At 36.0% G+C, this 14,399-nt stretch overlaps 1 protein-coding gene across 2 annotated transcripts in view; it reads left to right on the top strand.

The window, feature by feature from the left end:
• LOC131425422 (zeta-sarcoglycan) overlaps positions 1-14,399 on the top strand; it is a 309,985-nt gene that overhangs the window by 192,980 nt on the left and 102,606 nt on the right. The window contains exons 1-2 of one of the 2 annotated variants that reach the window (XM_058587327.1): positions 7,575-7,748; positions 8,013-8,074. In XM_058587327.1, coding sequence (XP_058443310.1) covers positions 7,740-7,748; positions 8,013-8,074 — 71 coding nt within the window. In that variant the 5' untranslated portion in view covers positions 7,575-7,739. Of the gene's footprint in view, positions 1-7,574; positions 7,749-8,012; positions 8,075-14,399 lie in introns of those variants that run through there. The other variant, XM_058587326.1, reaches the window with a different exon arrangement.

Raw genomic sequence — 14,399 nt, forward strand, 5'->3', positions numbered from 1 at the left:
CTGAATGTTCATGACGAAATCCAAACTGCTTTGGTAAAAAAATTGAATTCTCATTTATATGAAACATCATTCTCAACAAGATAATTTTTTCAAAAAGTTTACTGATAGAAGAAAGTAAGCTAATTGGTCGATAACTTGATGTTTCTGCTGGGTTTTTATCAGGTTTGAGGATAGGAATTACTTTAGCGTTTTTCCATCTTTTCTGGGAAGTAAGCTAATGAAAAACACTTGTTGAAAATTTTAACCAGGAGTCTCAAGGCAACATCGGGAAGATTTTTAATAAGAATATTAAAAATTCCATCATTACCAGGAGCCTTCATGTTTTTTAAGTTTCCTAATAATTGATTTAATTTCATCAAAATTCGTCTCAATAATGTCATCTTGTGATAACACTTGTGTTGAAATATGATCATATTTCAGTGAGACTTCATTTTCAATAGGACTCAAATTAATATTGTGGACACTCTCGAGCTGCTGAGCAAGTTTTTGAGCTTTTTCGCCATTTGTAAGAAGTATTTGATTTCCTTCCTTGAGAGCAGGAATTGGTTTCTGAGGTTTCTTAAGAACCTTAGAAAGTTTCCAGAAAGGTTTAGAATATGGTTTAATTTGTTCAACTTTATTAGCGAAATTTTCAAACATTGAGTAAATCTATGTTTAATTTCTTTCTGTAAATCCTTAACTATGTTTCTCATAGCAGGATCACGAGAACGTTGATTTTGTCGTCGACGAACATTCTTCAACCGAATGAGCAGTTGAAGATTGTCATCGATGATAGGAGAATTTAATTTAGTTTGAGCTTTGGGAACTGCAAGATTTCTAGCTTCGAAAATGTAATGATTCAGATTATCAATTGCTGTGTCGATATCCGTAGAATTTTCTAAAATAGTTTCATGATCCACATGATTTTCAATGTGAGATCTGTAATCCAACCAATTAGCTCTATGATAGTTGAATATAGAACTAATAGGATTAATTATAGCTTCGTTGGAAAGTCTGAATGTTACAGGAAGATGATCTGAGTCAAAGTCAGCATGTGTAATCGGTTCACTACAAATATGACTTTGATCCGTTAGAACCAGATCAATTGTAGACGGGTTTTTCACGGAAGAGAAACCAGTCGGATTACTGGGATGAAGAACTGTGAAGTAACCAGCTGAGAGTTGATTATGAAGTATTTTACCATTACGGTTATTTTGCCTACAATTCCACTGGACATGCTTAGCATTTAAGTCCCCTATTACGAAAAATTTCGGTCGATATCTTGTGAGTTTTTACAAATCGCCTTTTAAGAAATTTTATTGTTCGCCGGTGCATTGGAATAGCAAATATGCTCCAGCGATGAAATAAATTTCATGAATGGTTTCATTTTCGATTCCCAAGCTTTCAATAACTTTAGTATTGAAAGAAGGTAAAATTCAATGTTTAATTTGCCGTTGGACAAAAATGGCAACTCTACCACCCATTCCAGTAAACCTGTCAAATCGATGAACCACATAATGTGGATTACTTTTAATTTGACATTTGGTTTAAGAAAAGTTTCTGTCACAATGGCAATATGGATTTTGTGAACTTCGAGAAAATTATAAAATTCATCTTCACTCGATTTCAAAGATCGAGCATTCCAATTTAAAATATTCAAATGATTATTTAACATCACTGTTAAATTTTAAATTCATTATAATATTATTTTCAAATTGCCATCCGATTTGAAATGCTTTAAAAAGTGATGAAGTCGAATTCATTCGGATGATCATTTGCAAAAGTTGATCTTGTAGGTAGATCATTTTATTTTCAGTTATATCGCCTAAATCAACTTCATTTAAAGAAGCGAATGGCATTGAAGAAATATTGGTAGGTAGATGTCTCCCTGTTACACTAGTGTAACTACCATTAGAAGAAGATGATTTGGCCGATCTACCTATTAATAACTTGTGTTCATTAGAAGATGAACTGGAAGGCGGTCCTGTGTTTTGATTATTTACATTAGAAGAATGAAGAGGTATTTGTCTACCTGTTACCAAAGCGTAACTGTAATTAGAAGAAGATGATGACGAGGTCGATCTACCTGTCAATAAAGTGTTTTCGTTAGAAGACGAATTGGAAGGAGTACCTGTTTTTTGTTTTAAATTCTAACAAATAAGTGCCTTAGAAGAATTAAGGTCGTTGATTTGACTTGTTGTCTAAGCGAACGAGCGTTTAAAATTTTTTCCCTGACAGGACATTTCAAATAATTGGATTTATGATTTCCATCCCAATTTGAACATGAAAATTCATCAGTGGTTTAATTCATTGGACAATCGTTTTTTCGAATGCGATTTACCACAATTCAAACACCGTATATCCATATGACAATTTTTGGTTCCATGGCCGAAGCCTTGGCAACGACAACATTGCGTTAAGTTTGCAATATTATTATACCGTTTATAATGTTCCCACTAAATTTTAATGTGGGAAATGAAACGTACATTTTCTAAAGTTTTCAAATTGTTTACATCACTTCGATTGAAGTGTATTAGGGAAATTCCAAAGCGTGGTTTAGAAGTACCATTCGCTCTTTTTGCCTTTCTCTATAGAAAGGTATTAGAATTGCTGGAAAAACCTACTTTAGAACGGAGCCTCGGAGACCCATAGTGTTATATACCATTCGACTCAGTTCGTCGAGATCGAAAAATATCTGTGTGTGTGTGTGCACTTTTCGAAGATATTTGAACGCGCTCAATTTTCTCAGAGATGGCTGAACCGATTTTAACAAACTTGGGCTCGTTTGAAAGCTACTGTCGGACCATTGATCAAGTTCAAAGATCAAAAGGCTGAGACTTTTGGTTCCGGAGATATGATTGTATAAGTGACGTAACCGACAAAAAGGTTTGTATTTGAACGCGCTCAATTTTCTCAGAGATGGCTGATCCGATTTTAACAAACTTGGGCTCGTTTGAAAGCTACTATCAGGCCGTTGATCAAGTTCGAAAATCAAATGGTTGTGACTTTTGGTTCCAGATATATGATGGTATAAGTGACGTAACCGACAAAACACGTTGATTTTTATCGCTCTTATATATATAAGAGTGCCAAAATTTTGGGATCACCTCTATTTTCATTAAGTTCTAGTGCTCAAAAGTTTAAGCACCTCGAAAAAAGCCTTCATGCAAAATTTGACCTAAATCGGACATGCTTAAGGGGTGCTGCCCGATGGTAAAGGTTTGACAATTTTCGATCTTGAAAAAGCACCATAGGGGGGACTACATGAAATTTCCAAAATCGAAAATATTTTTGATGCCGAAACTCTTAAAACTGCTTGAAACATCGAAATTTAGTGTCATCTCAAAAAAAATTTTTTTTTTGAAAAAATCAACTTTCTGGGACTTCATATTTTTTCTAAGTGCCAAAAAGTCAACTTTTTCAAAAAATTTTTTTTCGAGATGACACTAAATCTCGACGTTTCATGCAATTCTAAGCCTTTTGGCATCAAAAATTTTTTTTTCGATTTCGAAAATTTCATGTACTGAAATTTCCACTAAGTGGATTAAGAAGGGTTTTTTAGATTAGCATCACTGATTACAAATAGGCAACACAAATGTCAAGCACTGGTTTGGAAAAATGATGCTGACTGTGTGACATAAACACTGAAGCATGCTTTTGTGAACTACTCGAATCAATCTGAATCAATTGGTGTCAAAATTAGTATCCAAAATTATTTAATAAAAGTATGAAACATATTTTCATGAGACTGTTATGAAAGAAGAGAAAGGCATTATCACACCACTAGGTGGATTAAGAAGGGTTTTTTATAAGTATTACTTGGGAAGGGGCAAAACCAAGCAATTCTTTTAGTTCATTTTTAATTTCATCCGTACTTTGATCATTTGATAAGCCTTTCAAGACAGCCTTGAAGGGTCTGTCTGATTTTATATCATATGAATAAAATTTATGAAGTATCTTGGACAAATATCGGATAAGACGTTCGTAATCTTCCAATCAATCAGCTCGACATTCTTCTCTTCGTCCGATTTGAAATGAGGCTTTTACTTCCGGGAGGAAAGTAGAAAGCTCAGTACGGAATGCTTTGAAGTCGGAAATCACCACCGTCACTGGTGGCATGGATTGTTGTTTCCTCCCAGAACGACGAGCGTCCATTTTGGGAATTTTCGAAAAAATTTCTTCTATGTCGCTACAATCCGATTCAGGAAGAATATCGTAAATTTTGTTAGACAGCATAGGATAGTCCGTCCGTTGTGTTTTATATTTACATTCCGATTCTATAAGATCATCTATGATATTAGAAAAATTTAGAATAACGGATTGAGATTTCTTCCGTGTTGAATTATTTTTAGCTTTAGGCTTGTTCCCTTTTCGGTTGAACGCAGGAATTTTTGAAAAATATAAATTACCTAGGCTGAATTAGTCTTCGATTAGACTCCCAGTTTGGATAAGTCTTGATAAAGACTGATTTTGTGGTAGTCTTAATAAAGACTGATTAGTTTGAAGAATAATTCTTTGAATAGCTAGCCTTAAAAAAGGCTGATTAATGTCTTAGTCTTGAAAAAGACTGATTATATTAAAATATCTCTCTTTGAATAGCCTTGAGAAATGCTGACTAAATGTTAGTCTTTAAAAAGACTGTTAGTGATCCAGGTAGCCTTGAAAAAGATTGAAGGCTTGAATCAATGAAACTCTAGATAGCCAGAAAAAAAATTCCAAGAGCCAAGAGCTATACGCGTGCGGGGCGAACGACTGTTCAACATCGTCTGATAGCGAAATTGTTCAGTCTCGTTAGAGATCATTCAAAATCTTTGACATGAGCTGTGTATTGCTCATTCTCATTCATTCATAAGCGAGAAATGTGAATGCTGAGTGAGATACTTGTTGTGGTTGACTCAGATATGTGGCAGTTCCCGTAGATAATACGAATAGTAAGCATTTTATTGTCCATAACAAAACAATAAAACTTTATGAGTTGTAGAATCCGATTAATTTCGAGTTTCCAAATTCGAACAGCCGAAACCGATCAGATTCAAACATATTTTGTTTTAATGTATCAACCTATTTTTAATTTATGAAATATATTGCTATAGTTATAAAATATATTTCGGTCGTTTATCATTTTACTTACAGTGACATGAAAAATGCAATTTTTGGTAAGATTCGACATAAATTTATTTGTATTATGTTTGTTTACCTTTTTCATAATTAATAATTATATAATTCGCTCAAACTAAAGAAATATTTTCCGAAGTGTGGAAAAGTGTTATCTTTGTAGGTGTTTCTTCGAAGTTACGACATTCAGTTAGGTCTCTGACTATACCCACCCATATTTTTTGCGTGTTTTGTTTTTCCGTTTTTAATGGCGTGCTTCCGAAATCGGGAATTGGGAACCAGGATAGCCGAAATCGATTTCTTTAGTTGTCTACTGATAATAGTCTACCGATTGGAATAATTTCGAGGCTATTTTAGGAAATTAATTTCAACAGACTTTGCAGCCGATTCCTAGCGTACAGAATTCGTTGCACGGCTGGTGCTAGGATCCTACTGGCACTAAGCGCCCTATGTATTGAACTGTCAACACGGGTAAATTTTTGCTAGTTGCTTTAACAAGTGATTGCATCACTCTTCTATATGACAAAGGCAAAAAATTCTCATCTGAATATTGATTATAGAGACAACGACTTTGTTTTAATTCGACAACGATTTTGTTTTTTGCGCTATTTCGATTGAACAAATCGAACGAGCGAAAATCTCATGTTGCTTTTGTATGTGAAATTCATGCTATATAACTTTTATTTATACTATTTGAACTGCTGAACCCTCGGTGCCGGGATTCGTTTTCTTTAACGCGTGTATGGAATTGAACACAGCACGCGCTGTACTTCGTTTGTACAGGCGGTGTTGTGTTTTCATTTTCCGTACCAGCGCATGTACGCTTTATAAGGTTTTAATTTTTTGATACTCATAGCCGTGTAATTTCGAAACTGGAAGTTGGATCCGGATGAAATTCAGGAATTCGATAGGGAATCATTAGACTTAATTTTGCGAAAATAGGTCAAGCCATCGCTGAGCATGGTGAGTTCGATTTTAAAGTTTGTCAACAATATTATCTGTGCTTCCGGAACCGGAAACCGGGGGCTGACATAGCCGAAATCGATTCACTTGACCGTCAACTGATAAACCCTATCGATTGGAATTGTTTTGAGATATATTTTCGTGTTTTGTATCACCGCTCTGTATAATTGTATGAAATTTTCTACACTCATCATCAAATCTGGATGAAATTTGGTAGTTTTATATAACACCATGAGACCTTTCATTTGAATCTAGAAAAAGAAAACAGTCAATTTATGTTTATTACAGTCTGTTACATAAGAGCGTGGTCACGATTACTCGCGATCGGTAAAGTGTCCTTCATGCAACGCGAGAAGTAATCAGCTGACTATTGTTTACAATTCAATCTCAGCATTTTTCCAAAATGAGTACCGCGTTCGCTTCCCTCTTCGAAACAGCTTTTTTCGTGCTCGCACCCGAAAAGTCCCAAAATGATCCAAGCTACCGCGTTGAAATACATGCAAAATACAAAGCAATTTGTGAGTAAGTGGGTGAATTGTTTTAAAGAGGTGAAAATATCGACGACGGCAGCTTGGGTCATTTTGGGACTTTTCGGATGCGAGCACAAAAAAAGCTGTTTCGAAGAGAGAAGCGAACGCGGTACTCTTTTTGGAAAAATGCTGAGATCGAATTGTAAACATTAGTCAGCTGATTTATTAAGTTTACTGCACTGAATGTATCGGACAAGACACGAGAGTAAACTGCTATGAATATTTGATGATATTAATTTCAACAGGGTAGTGTTGATGTCAATTGTTCAAGAAACAAAAACATTACTACAACAAGGTAACCTCAGTTAAGAAAATGATACATAAATGTGAGTTTTGTGAGATAGTAATTTTTCTCAATGCTTTACATCCTCTCCTATCAATTAAACAAAACCAAAATCAACAATTCAAAGCATCATTACATCACAAAAATTCTTATTTTATTATATCAATTCCATTTGACATTGTTAATGTATTTGCTTTTAATAGTAGTTGCTTGTCTGTGAGTAGAGTGAGGTACTCTCAATTCAGTGCACTCTCTGTTAGCGGGTCCGATTAATCCACCTATCGAAAACTAAATCGCTCAATCGTTCCTCTAAATGTACCGCATGGTAATTCCCGTCAATCCACACCTGTGTGGATAGCAACAAAAAAGAAATAGAAGAAAGAAAACGATACAACTGTTCCACTCAGTCGGAGCGACAAATAACTCTTGATTCTCAGGTCCCCACCGGAGGCTGATCCTCCGAATGCGGTGCGGCTATGCGATGATGCTGGTACGATGTATCATCACGCATTCATGTAGGCGGGTCAAGAAAAAAAAGTTCATTCCGACTCAAGGTTTCGTTTATTTTTTCCCGTTTGGATTTCCACTTTTCGTGGATTATTTTTTTTTCTCTGTCCAACAGCAGCATCATCACCATCAGCGCGGCGGAGATGTCCGTCCATTCATTTGCTTGCGAGCAGTTTTCATTTTTCGGTTCGCGTAACCACAGCGTTTCCACGGTTATTCGCGATCGGTACCGTGGACAACCGAAGTGTAAACGTAACTCTTGCCGGTAAATTTGAACGTTTATTTCTTTTTTTGGTTTGGTTTACGTGGTGAAATGTGATAATAGTTGTTCCACTTGGAAAGCGCGACCAACTCTTCGGTAAATGTCAACGGTAATGTCACTCACATTTCCTTTTTTTTCTTCAGTGAAGCAGACACATAACTCATAACTGTTGTTGTCAAAACGATCTCCGAGAGATACTGTTTCGTATTGAAGCATTCGGTGAATTGTCACATTCCAATCGATTCGAACGGTAATTTTGGTTCGCAAAACGGATTACGGATACGGGAATGCAGTAGAATTATTAGTAGTCTTCATTCAAATGTTCACGACTTGGACGAGCGAATAATTGAAGTGGATTATTTCTCTGTTGCAGGATGACGGCAATTGTGGTGGAAGTTCAGTTGGCCGAGACAACAACATGTCACATAATTTAAGGTTAGTAGTTGACAGAATGTTTCATTTTTTTTTCTTGCTGTCTAAAGCCAAGCCAAATCATTGATTCGTCGAAAATATATATTAGACGGTAGTAAAAAAAGTTTGTACATTGTGATGGTTCAAAAAAAGTGTTTTACTTTAAATGGCCAACGAACCTGTTAACTTATTTCCAACGATTATGAATTCAATCTTAACAGAAGGATAAATGAACACAACTGAAAGATGATCATTAATATTCAAACTATCGCACGTATTTTTTTCCAAACTCTAGTAAACTTCATCACTACTTCATCAACCAATGTTTGCAAAAGCATTGTCACTCGCAATCAAATAAAAAAAACCGGTAGCCCAGCAAAAGAATTCGTAATCACTGACATCACGGTGGTGTGACATTTTGGGGCCACTCGGGAAACCTTGATGAGACTTGAAATAAAACTGTAGTTTTTTGTTTCTCTTTCCATTTTTCAAATCCCCCTTTTTCCTGCCGATCCTGCTGATGAACAACGCTGGAAATGATAACTAAGTGTATAGATTCGCACATTTCATTCATATTCGGTCTAGCTGGAAACGTGTTTGGGAATTGCAGCGACAGAAATTGGGAATGAGTGCGAATTTGAACAATGACATTTCTATGTTCCGGGTCAGGCGCGGTTGACTCCATTGTCAACGGTGGCAACTGTTCCTTGATTGGCGGTAGTAACAAAAAAAAAAACAGCTGTGATAAAACAAAAAATATATCCATTCCGGGTGGATTGCATCATTCAGAGTAGTATTTAAGCACTTTATTGTGTCGGTGGTCCAATAACATGCAGTCGATGTGGGCGGTAAATTGAGTGCTCATGCGAGATCGCACCGCAATCGTGTGGTTAAGCGGTTAATGTGTTTCCTAAAGCTGCAAATTATGGGTAAAACAGTTGAGTTCCTTCCGGTAACCGCGAGTAGGTTTGAATCGATATAGGTGGACGAGTTGGTGATTTTCTTCTAGCGATCGGAGATGTTTAAAACTACTCTTGCCGTCAATGCCAAACTTTTCAACTTGAACGGGTATTGCAACAACATTGAAGGGTTTCAATAGTACACTATTGAAAAACCTACTTTAATCCATCAAGTGGAGTAATGATGCCTTTATCATTTTACTCAAAACATCATAAATATTACTGTGGAGCACTAAAAGCAACTGTTCGTTGAATAGAAACAGGAAAGTTTCTTCGAACGGAATCTAGCAAAATCTACAAATCAAAACACCCTAAAGTTTCGGAACCGGAACTAGTATCCACAACAAACCCAAAAATTCCGTATGAAATGGTAAGACTTTTAGTGTGTGAAAATCGATTTGGCCATCTTGAAGAAAAGTGATAGAGATTCTTTTTGCCTTTCTCTATAGAAAGGTATTAGAATTGCTGGAAAACCCGACTTTTGAACGGAACCTCGGAGACCCATAGTGTTATATATCATTCGACGAGATCGGAAAATGTCTTTTTCCGGAGATATGATGGAATAAGTGACGTAACCGACAAAACACGTTGATTTTTACCGCTCTAATGTATATAAGGGTGCCAATATTTTGGGATCCCCTCTAATTTCGTAAAGCGCTATTGTTCAAAAGTTTAAGCACCTCGAAAAAATTCCTCATGCAAAATTTGAGCTAAATCGAACATGGGTAAGGGGTGCTGCCTTGAAAAAGCACCATGAAATTTCCGAAGTCAAAAATTTTTTTTTGATGCCAAAAATCTTAATATTGCATGAAACGTCGAGATTCAGTGTTATCTAAAAAAAATAGTTTTGAAAAAATCGACTTTCTGGGATTTTGATATTTTTTCTAAGTCCCAGAAGTTTCATGCAATTGTAAGAGTTTTGGCAACAACTTTTTTTCCGATTTCGGAAATTTCATGTACCCCTGATGCCTACTATGTGATATAAACACTGAAGAATGCTTTTGTGAACTACTCGGTTCAATCTGAATCAATTGGTGTCAAAAATGAGCCCAAATAAGTGTCACAAATTATTTAATAAAAAGATAAAAAATGTTTTTATAAGACTGTTTTGAAGAATGAGAAAGGTATTATCACACCACTAGGTTGATTAAGAAGGGTTTTCAGTTTTTACCAGTACTTGCAATGCTTCCGTATTCGGATTCTGAGGACCGGAATAGCCGAAGTTGGTTCGTTTTGTCCACCAACGAATATGATCTACAAATTGGAGCAGTTCTGAACCTAGCTAAAATGAATATTTCCCTCTTCCACTTCGTAGTAGGGATGTTCGATACCGAATCGATACTTCGAAGTATTGATACTTTCTTTCAAGAATCGGGTATTCTTGGTATCGATATCGACCAGAGCGATACTGTTAGTATCGATACTTTTGGTTTCGATACTTACAGTATCGCAACAGATTTAAGTCGACCCTTTACGACGGTCATTTTTTGTTTCAATTATAGAGGCTTTAACCCTAAGGTCATTCACCTCTTCGGGCCAGAAAAACAATCTAATGTCGTTTTCGCTTGAGAAAACTGAAACTGACCCAGGGTAGTTTCATCAATCAAACACTTTTCATGAAACTGTGTTGATTTCGCACTTAGTAATGGGGGTTTGAGCAAACCTGATATAACAACCTGGTTCGAAACTGACTCGATTTTCAGTTCAACAACGTTAAAACTAGGTTCGAAACTAGCTTCAAACAAACGGTTTGACAGCAGTTAGGGTGGAAACTGGGTTAGGTTTGGCATCAAGCGAAAACGACATAACCGTATGTGCGGGGTTGGGAATCTCAATGGAACATTTTTATTTCCTCGGCTTCGACGGTATGACGTGACTAGCCGTAGTTGAATTTCGTTCTCCACAATCTCACTTCGTCCCACAGGAGCGCTGAAAGAGAGTGCAATGAAAGAAAACCATCATAATCTCAGAGGATTCGATCATTTCATTTTTTCACACTCATTGCACTCTCTTTCAGTGCACCTAAAAGCGATAGAATAATAGAAATAGGAATGGGCTTTTAGTGTAGTATTTGTATATCGACATAAAGGCATATTTCTATACAGCAAAAAAGAATTGTAACAATCTCGATGTGATTATCAATTGATGTGAGAAAAATTTAGGCGTACTGAACATCAAAGCAAAAATTTTCTGTTTTCAGGAAATATCGCAGGTAAATCTCACGTTATTACATAGAAACAACGTATTGAGTACATTACATCACCTTAACTGAATACTGTATATGATTCTGATATAAAATTATGCATCATTATAAAGGTTGTAGTATTACACGAAAAGATGTCTAATTTTCCATCAGAATCGTCTGAGCATTCAGTCAAGCTGATGAAATCTACTCAATACGTTGTATCGATGTAATAACGTGTGATTTATCTTCAATATTTCTTGAAAACAGAAAATTATTGCATTTGTTCTTCACTATGTCTAATTTTTTTTACATCGATTGATAATCACATTGGGATTGTTACAATTCTTTTTTTGCTGTGTAAAATAACGCCACAGTCGACAATTTTATTTTATTTAGAAATGATTGCTGCTCAAGTATCAATTGATATTTACAGGTATCGATACTTTATTGCCTTTTGATACCTTGTATCGATACCCAAAATTTCGGTATCCCGATACCCTAAGTATCGATACTTTGCCTTCCGAGTACCATCCCTACTTCGTAGCTTTAGGAGGAGGAATAAAATTTATTAAATTTAATCCAATAGTTCCGGAACCGTAAGGTCGGATCCAGATGAAATTCAGGTATTTTATGTTGTATCATAAGACTTTCTTTTTACTTGAACCTAAATTCGTGAAAATCGGTCAAATCATCTCTGAGAAAATAGACTTAGTTTTATTTTGAAGAATTTGAACACTGTTTTCGGTGCTTCCGGAATCAAAACTCAGGGAAACAGGATAGCTGGAATTATTTTGATAGGCCCTCTACTAACAATGACTAACGATTGAAATAGTTTCGAGTCCAGATTATAAATTATTTTTAGATTTTTTGCTTTGACCTTTGGATTGAACCTAAATTTATGAAAATCGGTCACCGAAAGTAAGTAATCTGAAATTGAAATACAAAAGCCAAATACACTCGTCAGCCTACAATTCCGCAACCGGAAGTAGGATGAATTTGAAATTCTGAAATTTTCTATGGTACCTTAAGACCTGTCGTTTAAATTTAAGTTTGTGAAAATCGGTTTAGCCAGCTCAAAAAGTGAGCGCACAAAATGCTACATACATACATATATTTTGCGTACTCAACGAACCTATTTGACTGGTATATGACACTCCAGCCTTCAGGCCTTTCCATATGAGAAGACCAAAAATAAATTGAAATACGAGTTGTTACTTTTAGTTGGTTTGAGGTAAATTCGCCTGTCTTGACTATGCTCACCTTTGTCCATTTTCAAAATTTAACGACACGACGGTATAACGAAATTATTTCAGATTTGATTCCTTAATAACTCTTTCCCTGATTGAATATTTTCTCTAATTCTTTCACGAACCGGAATTGGAAAAGATTGTTGTTAATACCACGTTTTCACGACAACATTGTTTAAATAGTGAAAAAATAGGACTAAACACGAAACATAAAAATCTATGAATAGACCTTGTTGGACGTTTGCAAGCTTCAGTCTACCTTATGATCAGAAAAGAACCGGAATTTTATCAAAAAACGCAAAATTTCATTTTTTAATAAATTTCTTTATTATCGCCTTCACAGTACTCTCCTCCTGTGGCAATACATGCATGCCAACGCTTGATCCAATTTTCCATACAAGTTTTATAGGCCGCCGAAGGTATGGCCTTTAGTTCACGCAGCGAATTCTCTTTTATGGTCTCTGTGGTCTCAAAACGCGTTCCCCGCAATGGCAATTTGAGTCTGGGGAAGAGGAAAAAGTTACACGGGGCCATATTTGGAGAGTACGGTGCTTGGTTGATGATATTGGTTGAGTTTTTGGCCAAAAAGTGCGACACAACACGACGCTGTTTTTGAATGAAATTCAGCTTTTTTTGGCACCAGCCGAGAAGCGACGCGTTTCAAACCCAAAACATCAGTTAAAATGTGTTCGGCTGATCCATAAGAGATGCCCAACAACACAGTAATCTCTCTAATCGGTACAGAACGATTTTGCAACACGATTTGCTTTGCCGATTCAATGTTTTCTTCAGTAACAGATGTTGTTGGGCGGCCAGGGATCTCATCATGATCCAAGCTTGTACGACCACCTTTGAAGCGTTTATACCACTCGTATGCCTGTGTTTTTCCTAGACACGATTCACCAAAGGCCTTCTCTAACATTTTCAACGTTTCGGAACACTTAAATCCATTTGCAACCCAAAATTTGATGCACACACGTTGTTCTAAATTTTCATCCATTATAAAAATCGCCACACGAAAATTTTTCAACTTCTTTGTATAGACGCCAAACAAAAACTAATCGTACGATATGCGTCAAAATTTGGCAGAATGTGTATAAAAGTGTTGCCAACGTTGAGAGATTAAAAGTTTGCCGATTGGACAAGTGCGAGAATTTTAAAATAAAAATTCCGGTTCTTTTTTTATCATAATGTAAGATAATTGATGAACGGAGACACATCAATTGCGCAGACCGCCATCTACGTCAAGAAAGTGGAACTACACCTACAGCCTAAAAGGAGAAAAAAAGGTGGTTGGGTAATGTCAGAGACATAACTGGAGGACGTGAATACAGACAAAACAAACATGCTTCTTTCACACCTTCGAATATCAATATTCGTTCGAATTAATTGATTGATTGTGTGACATGCACAACTTTTATTGCTTCGCTTCTAAAATTATAACGGAGCATCTTTGCTGATGTATGACTGGAACTGAATTCGGATCATGGGACTAGCTCCGAATTAAGTAGAAACTTCAGGTTCGGAATTCAAATCAATAATTCAGTTCATTATTTTAGTTTTAGAATTCTGGCACTGAGCTCATTTTCACAATTCAGGATCCATAATCAATTCTAGAACTGAATACTAAACTTGAATTCCGAACCTGACTTGAAGCACTGAATCTAGTTCCAAAATCTTGTTCCAGAACCCAAGTTCCTGAATTCAATTCTAGTATGCTTAATCTAAATAAGGGTAATGAACTCAGAAACTGCAATCAGGCATTAAATTCTGGTTTTAAAGTCAGTTTTAAAATTCTGGTTCCAAAATCCAGATTTAGAACTCATATCATTATTTTGGTTTTGGAATTCTGAGTTTTACTTCCAGATTGAGAATTCTGGATATGAGTTCTAGCTCCAGAATCTATAGTTAGGATTCAGTTTCAACTTTTGAACCCGTATTATGGAACTTATTCTGAA

The sequence above is a fragment of the Malaya genurostris genome, chromosome 1, assembly GCF_030247185.1.
Source record: "Malaya genurostris strain Urasoe2022 chromosome 1, Malgen_1.1, whole genome shotgun sequence".
Lineage (NCBI taxonomy): Eukaryota > Metazoa > Arthropoda > Insecta > Diptera > Culicidae > Malaya > Malaya genurostris.